Here is an 18,825-nt window from a genome sequence, read left to right as displayed (position 1 = left end):
TGGCAGCATCTCATCTCTTATCCTGCGTCGTCGTGAATTCGTGACGCCCACGGCCTCCGGTGACGTCAACTACTTCAGATCTTGTGGCTCGGCCCTCGAAGTCCGTTCCTATCTTCGACCAGCGAGTCTACACTCACCGCCACGGGGCACGTTGACCGTACGTAAATAATTTATTTAGAGGAGGATTAACACCATTGGATTAGGTGGAAGCAAGTCCCTCCCAGTCCCACGTCTCTTAATCCTATTTATAAAATCTGGATTGTGGGCTGGGTCGTTTTTGGAGGGGAGCTCGGCCCATTCCAACGCATTTAATGAATCCTCATTCTCGTCGCAGGAGGGATAGTGCTCATCCGTGGGAAGGTGCTCACGCAACCCGACGAGGGCCGTTAGGAGTTCAGGAACGGGAAGCCGAAACCCAAACTCAACCCCGGTTAATAGATCCACCCGGGTGACGAGTTATGACTCAACCGCGGTTAGATCGACACGTGTCTTTAGCGACTCAGTATCCCACCCGCGGCCTATAAAAGGGAAGCTGCACCGCTCCATCTTCCACGCCCGTCGGGATTACTTCGTCGACTGCGTCGTATGAGCGTCCTCTCGCTGGAATACTAGGTCTCTGAGTCCTTCTCCTCTTCTTCCAACCCCGTCTTCCGTTTAATTTCTTTCTTTGCCTTTTTTTTCTTCGTCGCCCACTGGAGAGAACAGCTCCGTAGACCCGCCTACCAGCTCCTCCCCGGATGGGAGATTCTGACCGAAAAACCATGACAAGGACTGTGAACAATAAAATGGGCGGAAAGAAAGCCCACAGACTTAATCCATACGAACGGAAAATCGGGGAGCGCCTATAGTTCGTCGCCCGCTGATTGGCTTAAACGGGGAATCTGTTTATTCACGCGTTCTTGTTCTCTTTCCTGTAGGCAAAGGTCGCTGGGTTGGTTTTGAAGCGGAAGATAGGCGGTCGATATGGCGGCCAACGGGGATTTCAGCTTCGCCAACGGCGGGCCGCAGGCCAAGGGAAAGAGTTTGCCGAAGATTCAGACGCACGCCAAGCGGGAGAACGGGATCTGTCACGATGACAGCGGGCCGCCGGTCAAGGCTCAAACGATCGATCAGCTCCACTCGCTGCAGAGAAAGAAATCAGCGCCCACGACGCCCATCACTGGCACCCAGGGGGGCTTCGCTTCGCCCCGCTCGGAGGAGGATCGCCACCGACAGCAGCTGCAGTCCATAAGGTACTCTCTCTGCTTCATCCATCTCCGCTCGGCTCTCCTGCGCGTCCTCTTTTCCTTTCTCCGTTCCGCGGCTACCGCTTCCCCGTCCGTTTTCCTCCGCCTTGGCGCCGCGGTTCTTGCCTCCTGCCTCGTTTTCCGCTCTCGCGCTGGAAAAAGATCTATTCTCTGCCGCGCTGACGCGTAGTATCTCCGTTAGGACATCCCCTTTCCTCTGCCTCGGGATCTGTCATCCCTGGCTTTTACTTTTGTCCTTTCTCCCTCCCTGTTCTGGTGGACTGGTTTCTTGTTTTTCTTTCGTTCTTGACTTCTTGGGTGGTGGCACGGTTTTTTATATTTTTCAAGTGGCCCATCCGTTCTCGGGTTCCCATTTTCGTACGGTTTCGGTGAATTCGTCTCTCGGCGGTACTTATTTACTGTATGTACTCAATAATCACGGCAGCGCGTCTCTGGCGTCGCTGACTCGGGAGACGGGGCCCAAGCTAGTGAAGGGCGACCCCACTCGCAAGGGTCCTGACACGCCTAAGGTCGAACACCACCACGCCCCCACCGTGAGCGTCAGCGACAGCGCTCTCAAATTCACCCACGTTCTCTACAACCTATCGCCCGCTGGTGCGCCATCATTTATTTTTCTCCACCCCCTTTTCTTCCTGCATCGTGGTCATCTTGCTGGTCAGACCCCTGACGTCTGAACGGACCCGCCGCTTGTGCCTGCCATGGTGCAGAACTGTACGAGCAGGCCATCAAGTACGAGCACGGATCTTTCATAACGTCAAGCGGCGCTATTGCCACCCTCTCCGGCGCGAAGACTGGGCGATCTCCCAGGGATAAGCGCGTCGTTCGCGATGATACCACGGAGCAGGACCTGTGGTGGGGAAAGTGAGCATTCCCGCCTTCTCTCTCCATCTCTCGCCCTCCCTGTGTCTCTTCACCCATTCTCGTCGGCTTTTGGCCCTCCATGACTCAACTTCAGGGGCTCCCCCAACATCGAGATGGACGAGCACACCTTCATGATCAACCGGGAGAGAGCGGTCGACTACTTGAATTCCCTGGACAAGGTATGCTGCCGTCCGTAATCTTCACCGACGAGCGCTCCTCCTTGAATTCCTCCGACACTTTGCTTTGTAAATTTATCTAAGGGCCTACCCGTGTCCGCTGTTGTCAGGTGTTTGTGAACGATCAGTTCCTCAACTGGGACCCCGAGCACCGGATCAAAGTGAGAATTGTCTCCGCGAGGGCGTACCATTCGCTGTTCATGCACAACATGTAAGCAGCTTACGCACCCTTTTCTTCTCTAGCGCGTTACCTCCTTTATCTGGCGGCGATGATGGTTGGTTCTCTTCTTCCCTACATAGCGCTAAGCAGATAAGTCGCATCTTCTTTGATACTAGTCGCTGCATGCATTCCCCTCGCATGCCTACCACCTTGCTCTGCATTGCCTTGTTCTCTTCGAGTTCTTTGCTTCGCAGAAGTAGGTCGGAAATCCCTCCGCCATCCATTTTCGCCCACCTGCGGCGTGCTTTGGACCGAGTATGAGTTGAAGCCAGGGCATGTGCACGTCTCTCTAGGAGAAGAAAACTTACATGGCGTATCATGTTTATGATATCATCGGCATAGCATGAGCTTAGTGTATCTGTGTGCTGTACGATAACGACATGGGTCGCAGGTGCATTCGACCCACGCCCGAAGAGCTGGAGGATTTCGGTACCCCGGACTTCACCATATACAACGCCGGCCGGTTCCCTTGTAATCGGTTCACCCATTACATGACGTCCTCGACTAGCATAGACATTAATCTAGCGAGAAAAGAAATGGTCATTCTCGGGACGCAGTATGCTGGGGAGATGAAGAAAGGGCTTTTCAGCGTGATGCACTACCTAATGCCCAAGAGGGGAGTCCTCTCCCTCCACTCTGGATGCAACATCGGCAAACATGGAGATGTTGCCCTTTTCTTTGGTCTCTCAGGTAAGCCTGGCCTGTCGATATAGTCGGGCCCTCTATGTCAATCTGTTCGCGACCTTGCCTATTGTTTCTCCCCCTTTCTTCGGTCGGTCGGGCGATCTTTTTGACGTCCTCGCCGCGGCGCCTTAGTTTCTCTCTTCTTCCTGATCTGACTGATCTCATATTTTCTAAACAGGTACGGGTAAGACGACTCTGTCTACGGACCACAATCGCTTTCTCATCGGGGACGATGAGCACTGCTGGACGGATAGCGGCGTGTCTAACATCGAAGGCGGCTGCTATGCCAAGTGCATCGATCTGTCCAGAGACAAGGAGCCCGACATTTGGAACGCCATCAAATTCGGAACGGGTAAGAAGCACGACGACCGGGACTCTCCTTCCCCTCCTTCCTCCTATGGATTTTTTTGGATTACATAGAACCCCTCTTTCGTTTAAGAGACCTGATGTCCGGGGCGGTTATTATTTGTGCTCTCCAGTTCTGGAGAACGTGGTGTTTGACGAGCACACTCGGGAGGTGGACTTCGGCGATAAATCCGTCACGGGTACGCAATTTTTTAGGCCCAGGCCATCGATCGATGGATCGATAGAGATTCAAGAGAGCTCAGACTTAGGTTCCCATTGCAGAGAATACCAGGGCTGCCTACCCGATAGAGTACATCCCCAACGCGAAGCTACCATGCGTTGGGCCGCATCCGAAGAACGTCATTCTCCTCGCCTGCGACGCGTTCGGCGTTCTGCCCCCAGTTAGCAAGTTGAACTTGGCCCAGACCATGTACCACTTCATAAGCGGTTACACCGCACTGGTGCGTCTTCTCTTTTATTGCTTACAAATGCAGAGCCCCCACTATGATGCGATGACACTCGCTGCTATATCGGTTGATAAAAGGTTGCCGGCGTGGAGGACGGCATCAAGGAGCCACAGGCCACCTTCTCGGCCTGTTTCGGTGCCGCATTCATCATGTTGCATCCGACCAAGTATGCGGCCATGCTGGCTGAAAAGATGCAGACACACGGGGCCACGGGATGGCTTGTCAATACCGGCTGGTCCGGCGGAAGGTTCAGCCCCCTTCTATTTCATCGCTCTTTCCTTCATCGATCTACCTATCGAGAGGAAACTCTCCCCCGTCTGGTTCTTCTCATGCAGCCCACTCTGGACTGTCTTTATGACTCTTTTCTGTTCCGTCTTTGGTTTCAGCTACGGCTTTGGGAAGCGCATGAAGCTGACCTACACCCGGAGGATTATCGACGCTATCCACTCGGGCAGTCTTCTGAACGCCGAGTACGTGAAGACAGACGTATTCGGTCTTGAGATCCCGACCAGTGTTCATGGCGTACCCCCGGAGATCCTTAACCCCGTGAACACTGTGAGTTGTTTTTCTGGCTGTGGACTCTATTCCATCATTCATGGCCCTCATATTTCTGTTTTGTTGGCGTTCTTGTGCCTAATGCGTCGGATTGCGCCATGTACAGTGGGCTGACAAGCACGCGTATAACGAGACCCTACGAAAGCTGGCTGGGCTGTTTAAGAAGAACTTCGAGGTGTTCGCGGACTACAGGATCGGCAGGGACGACGAGCTCACCGACGAGATTCTCGCTGCCGGGCCGATCGTAGATACCCTGGCCCTTTGAGACCGGGGCTTATAGATTGTGATAAGAAGCGAACAATACTTCATGGCAATTTGTTATCCTTCCTCTCTGTTTTTAGCTAGCGGAGCTCCCGTCTTACCCATTGATCGCTATGACTTTGTCTCTGAAATCAACATCCAAGAAAATGACTTCCTCTTAACTCAGAAAGGCGCGTCATGTCGTTGCTCTCCGTTTGTCCCACAATCTCTGGAAATGACAAAAAAGAGAAAGGGGTGTTCTCCATAGGTCGTGCTCAATCTGAAAGCTGGGGTCTGGGGATGTCTCTTTCGGCAAGGATGGTGCCGTATAGAGGATTCAGGACGTCAATAAGATTTCCGGACTTATCGATAGAAGACGTTGACGGATATATGCTGGTGGGACATGGTCAACGGAGAATGTGGACAGAGAACACACGGATCATTTTTATCCAGCAAAGGTTCAGAAATCTTCTTCATCAACACACATGGCCAAAATCTTTCATTAGCTTGAAAAGATCAAATCAAACAGAACAAGTAAATCGAAAAATGACAAGGTTATTATTTTCGAAGTCAGTAAAACAGATAACTTGGGGTCACTATGAGCATGAAAGGGACTTGGGGCTGAGAGTTCAAAACTTCACGCCACCCAACACTTTACTTTTTCGGGGGCCTATTCTGTCGATTGGGGCAGGCCTATTCTGTCGATATTGTTTATGCCTCGACAATGTTGTGGAAGGTACTGAAATCTTGAGAAGAAAAAAATATTTTCTATGCTAATGCCATGGTTAGCCAAAACATCTGCTAAAGCATTTGATTCTCTGTATACGTAGAGTATTTTATCTATGTAGCTTTCATATTGAATAAGTTTTTCCCAGAATTTTTTAATGTTCCAAATATTACATGTTTTTTTAACCATTATTTCTAAGGCTTCTGAATCTTTTTCCACTATAATGACAATTATTCCCAATTTACTACATTGCTTCAATCCATCAATTAGAGCACTCAATTCTGCCTCCATATTTTCCCCTTCTCTATATAATTTGAAGAATCCAGAAATCATGCATCTCCTTCCATCTATTATTATTCCACCTCCCACTGACTTTCTTGGATTTCCTTTAGAAGCACTGTCAATGTTTAATTTATACCGGCCATCTGAAGGAGTTTGCCAAATCACCTTAAGTATTTTATAGCTGTATGAGAGGGATCCGGGTGTTAATCCCCAATTAAGTAGGGCGGACATGTGAAATGATAGGGTGATTCTAGTCTGTTTGGCATTGTGGTTCAGCAGGTTTATGCCCTTCTTCATAGTTCGTATAAACTTCTCTGATCCTGAGAAATTCCCTTTCAATTTCCAAATATTTCTCTCCTTCCATATTTCCCATAGTAGAAAAAGAAAAGAACATCTACTTAGAATGTGTGTTTTGCTTTCTTGATATCTTTTCTTTCAGAAAAATTGTATCCATCCGCCAAAAGAATTGGTTGTGCGATGTGAGAGTTCCCACTTCTTCAAGAACCATGTCCACCATTGCTGTGCTAATTCACTCTGATAGAAAAGATGCAATCTATCTTCTCCTGATGGGAAAAAATGAAGGGGATGAACATTTAGAAGCCAGATGTATTCCAAGGTCTTGGCAATTTTTATCCAAAGGCAGCTGATCCTGAAGCAGTCTCCACCAAAATATGCTAACTTTGCATGGTATGGTCTTGTCCTATATGCTTTTCAAAATATACGAAGATGTCTTTTTTTTTCGATAAAATGACCATGCTGACTTTGTCGTGAAAAGACCATGTGTCTCTAATGTCCACATGGGCATATCCTGCTTATTGGATAACCTCCCATGCTCATTAATTGTTAGATTGTAATTAGTAATTTTGAGATCTTCAATATCATTTAGGCATCCTGACCTTATCCAATTTGTGCTCCAGGCATTTAGAAGGCATCTTCCAACTCCCCACCTGATGTTTGTCTTCATTTCTTTCCATGCATCAAACGGTATTCTGATTCTCTGGGGAAGACGATTAGGACATCGGATGGACGTTAATGGTCCAAACTTGGCCGGTAAAAATTTATTCCATGGATAGAACCCATTTATATACTGCCAGGCCATTTTCATTCTTGGAGCTTTCATGACATCTCCTATGTTGTGTATACCCAGACCATTCTCTCACACTAGATAACAAACTTTTACCCAAGAGACCCAATGCTTCTTCTTTTCTCCCTCTCCATTTGCCCAAACATAGGTAGCCATTATTTGAGAAATAGATTCCAAGGTTTTCTGTGGAAGACAATATATTGACAACATGTGTATAGGGATACTGCTTAGAACATGGTTGATTAATGTCAACTTCACACCTGAAGATAATATTCTTCCTTTCCATCCATCTAACTTTTTTCTTATTTTGTGTATAATATCTTCAAAGTATCTGTGTTTTGCTTGTCCTTTGAAAATTGGACTCCAAAGGTACTGAAATGGCATCGTTCCAATTGTGAAGCCTGTAATTGCTTGTATTTGTTTGACTTTATTTTCTTCAACTGATGGGGAGCACCAGCCTGAGATCGTTACCACATCTTCGAAGCTATCGTCATCGTCTTCATCGACCCCTGCTGGCTCGTGCCCCACCTGACCGACAAGCCAAAGCGTTAGTGAAGACGCCCAATTTTAAAAACCCCGGATAAAGCACGTCCACACATGTGTTCGCTGTTTTATTCATTTTTGTATGTGCATTTCATGTTTTTGTATTCATCACGACAAGTTTTCTATACTCATTATGTCATGTCTATATCGTCGTGTTTTCATATCCATATCACCGTATTCGTCCATGTCGTTTTATTTTTGTGTCATTTTAAATTCCACTTTGTTTATTTTATTTGTTGTAAAAGGGGTCCCTTGTTGGGCCCCTTGTTGAACCAGATGTAAAGGGCCCATCATGGCCCTATATAAGGCCATGATGAGCCTGACCAAATCTAAGATCTGGAAAAAAATTTTGTTGCATTTACTTTCGTTTTCAGATCTCACCAAGAGAAGAGAGGAGGAAGAAGATGAAGGAGGGTGCATTGCCAGGTCGCCATCCATCCACGTCGAGTATTATCATAGCCTTTGCTGTGGATGAAAATTTCAGGGGAAAGTCTGCCCGACAACTGAGCCATTGAAACACACCGTTACGTATCTGGCTGGTTGTGAGAATTGGCTACTGTCATGCCCATTTGTGTTCCTCTTTGGGGATCGATCAACCTTATTGAACCTGCACCAACACGGATAGAATACGGACACAAATAACAACGCCTGCGAGACTCTTTTTTTTCTCAACGGCGCACAAACTCTGACTACTGAAATTGCACCACGCAGAATTCATCGACCGTGGCTACATTGCATACAAGGTCCGCGATTGTTACACAGTTTCCCACACGGCATCCCCTGCTCGTCAATCGCGCTGTGTTGTGGCGTAGTTGGGACGATCTGCAGTCATCCACGACTGGCATGTTCACATGCCCTGGCTAAGCGGGTAGTGTAGACTTGACTATATCAGTGCGAACCGACCGTCTGCACGCTCTGTGTGGAAATTCACTATCCTCATTGGACGTACCCACCACAACGTCTGCTTGGTGCATTTCCTCATCCGTCATTTGGTTGCTACTCTACCACACGAGCTGTGCAGTCACCTTCTGCAGATTGACCGTAGACCACCAAGTTGTGTAACGTCCCTATCGCATCAGGAGTTGACCAGCTGTCCACACGTATCATGTGCTCGATCGTGCATTTCTCTGGAGTTGTAACGTTGCTGCCCAGCTGCGTCATTGCTCCTTCTTGCAGCCACCTACTGGAATACTGACTTGCATCCTGAGTTCGTGCCGCCGGTCTCCGCTTACCCCGTGAATTGTCACCGCCCTCACCAAGCCACCATCTTTACGTGTTCATCGAGCTCAGTCCGGCGTCAAGCTGCTTCACTACTGCACATCTCCCATCTCCTCGCCATCATGTACTCCAACACTAGTCTCTAGTGTCATGCCCATCGCCTGCCAAGCCTTGCTGGGCGTCTACGACACCATCTCTCCACCACATCTACCCGTGCATGATGCTGCATCAACAAAAATATCAACGACGAGCATCATCGCTGCCGGGGTACACCTGTCGCCCTTGCTCGCCTGTTACATTACTTTCTTTAGTATATTTTTACTTTACTCCACTGTGCTCCTGTTAGTTTAGGTGAGAGATTACTTTGAGAAAACTACGAACTGAGTGTTTCCCTAGGCACGAGCCGAGCCCATCCATTACGTGCGAGCCCCTATGGAATTATTCCGTTTGGCGTGGTAGTCGTCGTCACTCCGACCAGGATCAGAAAGGTCACTGTCATCGTCAACGGTCTCCCTGGAGCTCGGAACCCAGTGAGTTCCCACAAGTCTGACCTGCACGTACACTCATCGAGGGCTTCATTGCATCACGTAGTTAAATCTCCCTAGTAAAATATCCATTGGATGATGACATCGATGACATCCTACATCATTTTGGTATCAGAGTATCGTCTCTACACCCGACAAGAGGATGTCCTCGACGACGTCCGGCATCATTTTGTATCAGAGCATCGTCTCAATACCCCACCTGATGACATCCTCGACGATATCAGACATCAACAACTTTGGATGACATGAAGATATTGTTTTTTGCCTTATTGATTTCTTGTCCTGAGTAGTACTCATATGAACCAAGTATTTTCATCAAATTCCTTAGCGATCTCCCCATTCGTGAATATCATGGTGTCATCAGCAAAAAAACTATGTGAAATCCTCGGGCATCCTTACTTGACCTGATAATGTTCTATGAATCTATCCTCTACAGCTTGGGATACGTTTCTGCTGAGTACATCATGGGCTAGTATGAATAAACTTGCCGAGATGGGATTGCCTTGTCTCATTCCTCGTGAACTTTTGAATAAAGGGGTCGAGTTTCCATCTACAATTACTGAGAAGGTGGTATATGTAACACATACTTGAATCATATAAATCAATTTGTCACAAAAACAGTAGCATCGTAGAGCCTTAAATAAGAAGGACCACTTTATGCGGTCATATCCTTTTTCCATATCTAGCTTCACTATCACATTTCTGCCTTGGACTTTCCTATCTATATCTTGTGCTAATTCTTGCACCAGCGCTGCACACTCATGTATAGATCTCCCTTTGAAAAAACTATATTGTGCTCTTGATATCAGTTTTGGAAGTAATTAGCTCAATCTAGGGGAGATAATCTTGGTAATGACTTTGTAAATTGTATTGCATAAGCTTATTGGTCTCAATTTGGAGAATGACTTTGGATTTGGTACTTTTGGGATAACAGATATGAAAGTGCTCTTCCAAGCTACAGGTAAGAAATGAGTACAAACGAACTCTGTTATTGTATCATATAAGTCTATCTTCACCATCTTCCAACATGTCGTGAAAAACCAAGGTGTAAATCCATCAGGTCCTGGTGTGCTATCTGGCTTCATTTCTTTTAATGCATCTTCAATCTCTTCCATAGACGGATGTTGACATAACCCTATATTATCCTCTGTTGTTAGAGTTCTGGCAATTAACTCAAAGAGCTCTGAATCTTGGGGAGTAGGTTGAGTGGTAAGCAATGTCTTGTAAAAATCTGCGATCTTATCATTTAAGTTTCTATCTTCTGCTGCTAATTTGTTATGCATTTCAGCAAGATAACATCTATGACATATGTTCCTGAGTAGGGAATGAAAGAAATTGGATTTCTTGTCTCCTTGATGAATCCATTTAATGTTTGCCTTTTTCTACAGGTAGTGCTCATGTTGTTGTGTTCTTTCCTTTAAGGTAACTTTTAAATGCTCCAGCACATTCCACTTTTTCGTCATTCCAACCTCCTTGTATCTCCTCAATAATTTCAATCTCATTTCCTAGTTTTTTAAACTCATTTGTGATATTACGAAACACATTTTTATTCCACTTTTTCAATTCTTCTTTAAGTGATTTAAGTTTTTGGCTTAATGCGTGCATAGCTGACCATCCAACTATGCTAGGAGTGAGATTTGACCAAACCCCTTTGACGAGTCATAAATCAGGCATGTAAATCGACATTTATTAGGAAGTTATGAAGTCATTTTTAGAAGTGCAGATGCATTATTATGTCATATCTCACTTTTATGCAAATTTTCATTCAAACGTAAAACATCATGTTTTTAACGAGATTTTGCACTAATAAGGTATAGCATAAATTTCGTTGATTCAGAAGAAGGAAAATAAAAGAATAAAAAATAGAAAATAAAAATAATGTTAATAATTTAAATATAATAAATAAAAAGAGGGATGTTGAACGCCAAGGCGCAGCAGAGCCAAGCGCACCGCGCGCGCCACCTGCAGCTGCAGCCAAGGCCGTAGCCGTAGGCGGCACGTGCAGCGCAAGCCCAGCCCACGAGCGCACCTCAAAGCAGTCCAAGTATCAAAGTCGGCTCGCAAGGTAAGTTGGCATTTGAATCCGAAATAAGGAGGAATAGCGGAGTTTTAATACTGTGTAGACATTTTAAAATCGTTGAGATGGGATTGCGAAATCCCATATTGCAAACGTCCTCGGGCCAGGACAATGATGTAAGAGAATGATCGCAGCCCATCGGGCCGGAATCTTAAATAAAATTCAAACAAAACCCGTTCGGGCTTCGAGCCATCCTGGCCCGAAGCCCGCGTCAGTTTGGGCTTTTATTAACAAATGGGTTATAGTCTTGACCGTCGATCTTCCTTTGGAAGATTGAATGGTCAAGATCAATTTTCATTTCTTTTCTTTTATTTCCAGGCGGACAGCTCAGCACGGGGCGCCGTTGTGGACGAATCGAAAGAGGCCACGTAACAACCTGGAGCTGACGAGGTGCCGCTGACGCAGCAAGGGTCCATCGGATTTAACGGGGACCACGGCTACGATCTAATCATAGCCGTTGGACCCTCGAAACAGGAGATCGGATGATCAGAAAGCTTTCTGATCTTCCTCTTCATCCCAACGCCGCCTTAGTCGCCGGTGAAGTCAATCTGACAACGAGAAGGTAAATTTCCGCCGATTCATCGCCAGAAACTTCGCTAGAAAAGTCCCATATCGGCCAGGAAAGTCTGAAGACCATTCATGATCTATAAAAAGATCTTAAGTTGCTATAAAACGTATCTTTCACCGCTGAACTCAAATGCCTCTTTTGAAATAAAATAACGGGGGAAGATCCTCCTTCTTTCCCATTTTCTTCCGATTCTCTCGGTCTACGGTAGTGACAGTGCTGCGACCTGAATGGAGAATGCGAAGAGAGTGATAAAAGAAGAGATAACCAAGAGAAGCTTACCTGAAGGATGATGCGGCCAGAGCAAGGTCAGGGGCTGACGGCGACCTCCATCCGTCGTTAAATCCGGTAAGTAACTTGATTTAACTTAGTGCTAATTCATAGTTCACTTGGTATAACGAAAGGATTGAAGAATCATCCTCAATCCATTTCTCGAAATCGAAGAAATTCGACTTCGAGAAAAAGAATCAAAAGAACAAAAAAATCTTAAATCTCCTTTTAGGCATTTCAAGAAACACCTTGCATCTGTGCATTCAGCTTCCAATTACACCTATCAAACAATCTCTAAAAATCTAATAAAAATATTCTAAAATCACTAATCTTCTTCCCTTGGCTATCTACAAAACCTGAGGTTGAAATAAAATGGTTAGAGAGGACTTCCTTTATAAATCATCATTAAATTCTTGTTTACCTTTCTTTAGAAATGAAAACAAACACCTAGTGGTGTTTGTGGACCATCCTACTCATTAGTGAATTCTATCTCCAAGTGCCAATCCCTGTGGAGACGATCTTGCTCAACACTATACATATCTAAGTAAGTGGGGGCGTGGACGCCAATGCTTCGACACCGGACGCGCCGCTGCCATCAACTGAAGTCAACATCTCCACCACGGACACAATGACACAGTCAACCGAAGTCAACACCTCCGCCACGAACACACCGCAACCGTCGTCACGCACATCTCCACCCGCACACGTCCCTACGCGCGTCTTGACACGTCGCCAGAGGCAGATCAACAACTGTCCTTTGGCGTGACACGAAGCACGTCCTTCGTCTTTAAGTTTCTCATCTTTAATTTATCGTCATTTTCTCTTTCCTCCAAGGACTATATATAGGCCATTGTTTTCAAGAAACAGTTAGGCAGTCATATTTCAAGAATTGAGTTTTGTTTAACTCTTCTTGGAGGACTGCCCAAGCCTCACTATCTCTCCATCCCTAGCGCCGCCATCGTCGCTACCGCTGCCGCTGCCTCGCGTCGTCGGACTTCCACCCCTTGTCCTCTCTCTCTCTTCCTCTCTCTCTCTCTACCGCCTTCCCAGGGCTACCGCTCAAGGCCGCCCAAGGCAGCCGCCCTAGGCCGCCCAGGGTAGCCCGCCCTAGGCTGCCCAAGGCCGCTGCCCAGGCCGCCCAAGGCCGCCCAAGGCAGCCACCCTAGGCCGCCCAGGGCAGCCCGCCCTAGGCCACCCAAGACTGCCGCCCAAGGCCAGCCAAGGCAGCCATCCCAGGCCGCCCAGGGCAGCCCGCCCTAGGCCGCCCAAGACCGCCGCCCAAGGCCAGCCAAGGCAGCCGCCCCATGCCACCCAGGGCAGCCCGCCCTAGGCCGCCCAAGACCGCCGCCCAGGCCGCCCAAGGCAGCCAGCCCAGGCCGCCCAGGGCAGCCCGCCTTAGGATCGCCCCAGGCCGCCCGCCTAGGGCCGCCCTATGCCATCCGCCCCCAAGGCCACTTGCGCACACCGCGTGCCCTTCACCCGCGCTTCCGGACGCCCTCGAAGCTTCTTACCGCAGCGCAGTTGGATCCGCGACACCCTGTCGTAGCGCACATCAATCGTCCCGCCAACGACGGCCCACGCCCATGCACTCCGGCCACTGAAGCACGGAACATCTCATTGCCAGGGCCGCTCAACGCCCGGAACGTCCAGTTCTTCTCATCCAGTGGGTCGGTCAACGCCCAAAATCATCCAATCTCGTCATGAATCAGAATTTCTTGCATCCTCTTCACGTACTTCGGTGCCGAGGTATGCTTGAACTCTTTGGTGTCGAAGTGTTCCCGTCCAGTATTCCCCGAGAAGTTTCCACCGCCATCGGATTAGATTTGGTTTGGATTTCCCCACTTTCTCCCTTTCTTTCGAGAGTCTCCTTCGCGATGCAAATTCGGGTATTGATTTCGGTGCTTAGGCATCGTCGTGGTGGGTGAAGATAGTATTCCCGCCCTCGACAAGGGTCGGAGCTGCACCACTAGTTTTTCATTGGTTTTAAAGTCCGAAACCGACCATGTGTATTTCTGTGGGCTATTTTATCCCTCCTGTACCCAACACATCCACTATCGTCCATCCATCCGTAAACTTCCCCGTACTCCAGTCATCCATTCCTTAGTCGTCCTGCATCAGTAAGTTTACAAAACAAAATTTTATTTGATCGAAGCGAAAATAACAATGACAAATTAAAACCCCATTTTTGCCGTTGTCAAATTGGTGCTTTGTTCACATGGCTTGAAAACGAAAAGGAGCCTTCCTTAAGACCTTGCTTTTCATTTGAAAAGTACATATGATGGGTCTATGATCAGAAAGACCTCTGGGACGATACTCCACTTTTAAAGTAAGTGTATCCATCGCTTTGCTGTTTACCAAAATTCTATCCAATCGTTCATATATTGTTCCATATCCTTCCCTTCCATTACACAAAGAAAGGTTATTACCCCCATATGTAGGCCCTAAATGCTCCAATTGCATAATACTCTCATTGAATTCATTAAGCATCGTGAAATTGGGCAAACTACCACCCTTTTTCTTTGTACTATCCTTATGGAATTGAAATCACCTCCTATGATCCATGGTACATCCAGATATCTAAAAGTATCAGAAAGATGATCCCAAAGAGCTGGTCGTTTTTCACTTATATACGAACAATAAATAAATGTAAAGTATGTTATTTCCCCACTCACTTTAGCTTCCACAGTAATGCTTTGTGTACATTCATCAACTATTTGGATTTCAATCTCTTTGTCCCAAAATAACCAAATTTAACATTTGTGGCTATCTAACGCTGAGATAGTCCAATTTTGCATTTATAAATATATATTTTTTCATTTTTAACCTTCGGTTCCATGAGGCCGACCAGTCTTACACCATATCTGCTGCTTACCATGCGTTGGCTTGTTCCTATTCTCTCCATGTTATTAATGCCCCTACAATTCCAAAAAAGTGTATTTATCATGGATAATGTAGATGATATGAGTTTAGCATTCTTAGAAGATAATCTTGATGATCTTTTGACCCATCAGACATTTTCTGATTTTCTCGCTTCGCACTTTTTTTTTTCAATGGTTGCCAACTTTCTGCAATCTTCGTGCTTTCCTTTCCGTCATCTGATGACATATTGCTCGAGCATTCACTACAAGAGCCATATCCTCGTGAAATAGCTGAACTTGAAAGTTTGGTATTTGTCATTTCATGGAGACATTGCTTATCAGGGCCCCGTGGTGTCTTCTCTTATCTGAAATAGGCTTGTCCACCTTTATGTTGTTTGCTTTTGTAATAGGCTGTCTTATTATATGTAAACTGTTTTCATTTTGACCCAATGAGTGATGCTAACCCTGCCTTAAATGTTCCCCGACTGTAATGTTAGAGACGTATTCATTATTAACCTCACTCTGTGTTACTGGTTGAAGGTCTATACTATTTTCTTGGTCATTTTTTTCAGGTTGTGAACCTATTGTTTGTTTTCTGTTCCACCCAAAGGTGCCTTGGAGTGCAGGGTCATATCCCCTTTTGGAGAAAAAATGAGTTCTGTTGTACTCTTTTTGGATATCCCTTATAACCTCATCTTTATGGGGAATGACAGTATTATGAAGGTCACTATAATATTTCCTGCACGAGTTCTCCTCATGGCGCACTATATAACAATGTTTACAAAAGTGTGGAATCCTCTCGATTACCACTTTTTGCTTGATAATACCTGATGAACCATTTTGAATCATGATGAAATCTGGTATAGTTTTTAAAAGATCAACTTCCACACACACACGAGCATATCCTGGTTTATAAAATTGTTTAACTCTATTATCTGTCATGATGAAACATCCAAGCATGGAAACTAACGATTTAAATGGAGAAAGATTCAAGAAATGTGGACTTAGTCCTGGTACTCCAATCTATATGGGTGCAAGAGTGGGTTCTTCTAATATGGAAAATGTGGGGGTCCATCGAAAGGCCCTCATCAAAATTTTATCCAGTTGCCACATTTTCCTGCTACATGCAGTTGTAAAATCATCGCCACTTTCAAAACGGATTAGCACATGTCGCTCGTCCCATGGAGTGACTGAAACGTCATTGTGAAAGATCTTCATATTTATTAATCTTTGTTTGATCCATGTGACCTCCGTCCTACCACATGTGAATTTCCCTATGATCATCTCTTCAAAAGGTTTAGACATCTGCTGAATTTCATCAGCTGAAAAGGATATCATTTTGATTACATTGTGTGTGGTGGCTGCTTTATGAGGGACATTATTGACAAATTTTGGGATTGGGCATGTATTTAATGCCTTTTCTTTTTGGTGATAAGTCTCATTACTCATTGGCTATCTTTCGAGATTGCCCACCAATTTCTCCTTGAAGGATGGTAAGTGATGGTCAAATATACAGTTTGTGTTACATTCCTTTCCTGCCACTTCCATCTCTAGCCCTTTCTGATTTCTAACGTGTTCCATAGCTTCTAAAGGTCTTTTAATGTGATGTTTTGTCGAGCCCGCTGGTGCCATTTGTTCCCGTTTACTACCCTTGCATTGTTTTGTTTTTTTTGTTTTAATTTCATCATTCTGACCCTTTTATGAAGTCTTGCCTTCTGCATAAATGTCGTAAGTGATAACGATAGGAGGTTCCTTGATAATTTATTCTTCCAAAATGCGTATCTCTCTTGAAGTGTTTGGCCAGTTATATTTTGAAGGAATGGGGCCTGAGCATCACGTTTTGTAGCTACATTTGGGCTTACTTCTATCCCCTCGATATTAATAACATTGGTTTCTGATAGAATATGGGACTCTGCCAAAGCAGGCCAAAAACACATTTGCGTGTTTGTATGATATTTTTTCTCTCTCCTTCCATAACGGACCATAGAATTTCTGTCCATTCAATATCAAAGATTTTATCTTCTTGAATTAGCTGTTCTGCCTTTCTCACCTCTTTAGACTCAAAGTTTGAAATTTTTGAACACAAATATCATATCAATGATTTTCTGTATTCCAATACCCAAGTTTTGTTTGAATGAGTTTCGACCCTAGAGTTTCTTCTCATGGAAACCCCAGGTCCGCTTCATTTGTAAGGTACATGTGATGTATGATTTCATAGATCAATTTTGAATTGGTAACATGATTTTGCATCATGAGAACCATGTTTTCCGTGGTTAAACCAAGACACAGAACCCAACAGGAGTATGGTGCATATTATCTGTTAGCTTTGAGACATTTTCTATCCATTCCTTTTGTCAATGATGGAAAGTAGAATGGATGTAAAATGTCTTAAAGCTAATAAATAATCTGCAGCATACAAGATTATTTCCCAATTGTGCTCACTGCCATCATTCAAAATTTATTATGTTTTTGTATATTTAATTCCAATCATGTAACTTTTTTCATCATGACAGTCATTGGCTTTTGTTTGCTCATGGTCGTAATATCATACCTCTCACTCTGTTGACTCATTTTTCTCTCTCTCTAAGGTTCTATTTTTTCTGCACTTCTCACTCTATCTCTCATTCTTTTTCTTACAAAATCAAGGGAAAAATTCAATAAGAAAAGATGGAAGAACATTAAGACAAAGAAAAGCCAGTGGATGTCAATCAATCACTTCTGAATTAATTGTTTTACATACAAATTTGAATCAATTGCCTGTTAATCAATTGTTTTACTACCAGATGTGAATCAATCACCCCGGTGTCAATTGTATTTCCAGTTATTATAATTGATAAAAAGATAGATAAATTATTCAATCATGAGCTCAAGAGCTTTTGTTATTTTTTCTCAAAGTTATTCTGAAACAAGTACATATTATGTCACCTGTCTCCCATGAGCAATCAAGATTACTTCAAATTTCTCGTGTGGAGCGTGTCTTGTCTTTGAGAATATCTGACCGTTGAGACCTATTTTATCCTCTTACACTATTATGAAAAAATGAAATTAATCTTCAATAGCTTTTTCTGATCTAGAATTTTCCATGGTGCCATTTACTATTTATAAGTATTTCCCATCAATATCTCTTCAACCTTTTCAAATTAAATATTTATTCATTTGAATGTATAATACCTATTAGGACAACGATTTTTTCCTTATCTAGATTTCAATTTGTCTCTAAGTTTGAGGTATGTTTTTAAATTAATGTTTCTTTTGTTCAAGGTATTATTTGTTCTTCTAACTAGGGGTAGTGTACTAACTTCCAATTTGTGCTATGTCCAGATTATTTTCTAAAATTTCTCTAGTTATGGAATTAAGTTTAATTTAGCCAATAAATTCTTTTCACAGGCATTTCTTTCTATTTATAAAAATATTTCTTCTTTATTTATTTAAAAATGAAGGTAAACTTCATATCTGAGAAAAAATATCAAAAAATAAATTAAATATCTTAAACTATGTATGATATTGTTGTTCAATGCATTTTAATTTTCAACATTTGCTCTTACATTAACAAAATCTGATGTAAAATTTCAAAAAAGGTGCCAATAAATTATGTTTTCAGCATTTCTTTATCACATTTAGTTGAAAATGCATAGGACTAGCGTTTAGGGCTTAGGGTTTTGGTATTTAGAAATAATTTAAAATATTTAGGGTTTAGGGATTAGAGTTTAGGGTTTAGCATTGAGGGTTTATGGTTTAAGATTTAAGGGTTCAATGCACTCGTACATATGAGCATCTACCTGGTGCTCATTGCACCATGTCCAAATCTCACACCTAGTAGGTGGCTCTACAAGTGATGTCCAGTGTATGAAGTCAATGAGC

General features: G+C 44.5%; 1 protein-coding gene across 1 annotated transcript; it reads left to right on the top strand.

Moving 5' to 3' along the window:
- The first annotated feature begins 418 nt into the window (after positions 1-418).
- Positions 419-4,930, top strand: PCK1 (phosphoenolpyruvate carboxykinase 1). The gene is made up of 13 exons (XM_078585659.1): positions 419-612; positions 918-1,232; positions 1,672-1,841; positions 1,955-2,108; positions 2,203-2,287; positions 2,395-2,495; positions 2,896-3,194; positions 3,367-3,540; positions 3,668-3,733; positions 3,816-3,994; positions 4,078-4,247; positions 4,387-4,555; positions 4,662-4,930. The coding sequence occupies exons 2-13, from the start codon at positions 964-966 to the stop codon at positions 4,818-4,820; spliced, it is 1,995 nt and encodes a 664-aa protein (XP_078441785.1). The 5' UTR covers positions 419-612; positions 918-963; the 3' UTR covers positions 4,821-4,930.
- Positions 4,931-18,825: the final 13,895 nt, after the last annotated feature.

Source organism: Wolffia australiana, chromosome 14 (genome assembly GCF_029677425.1).
Source record: "Wolffia australiana isolate 7733 chromosome 14, ASM2967742v1".
Classification (NCBI taxonomy): Eukaryota; Viridiplantae; Streptophyta; class Magnoliopsida; order Alismatales; family Araceae; genus Wolffia; species Wolffia australiana.
This window is presented reverse-complemented; position numbering and strand designations above follow the sequence as displayed.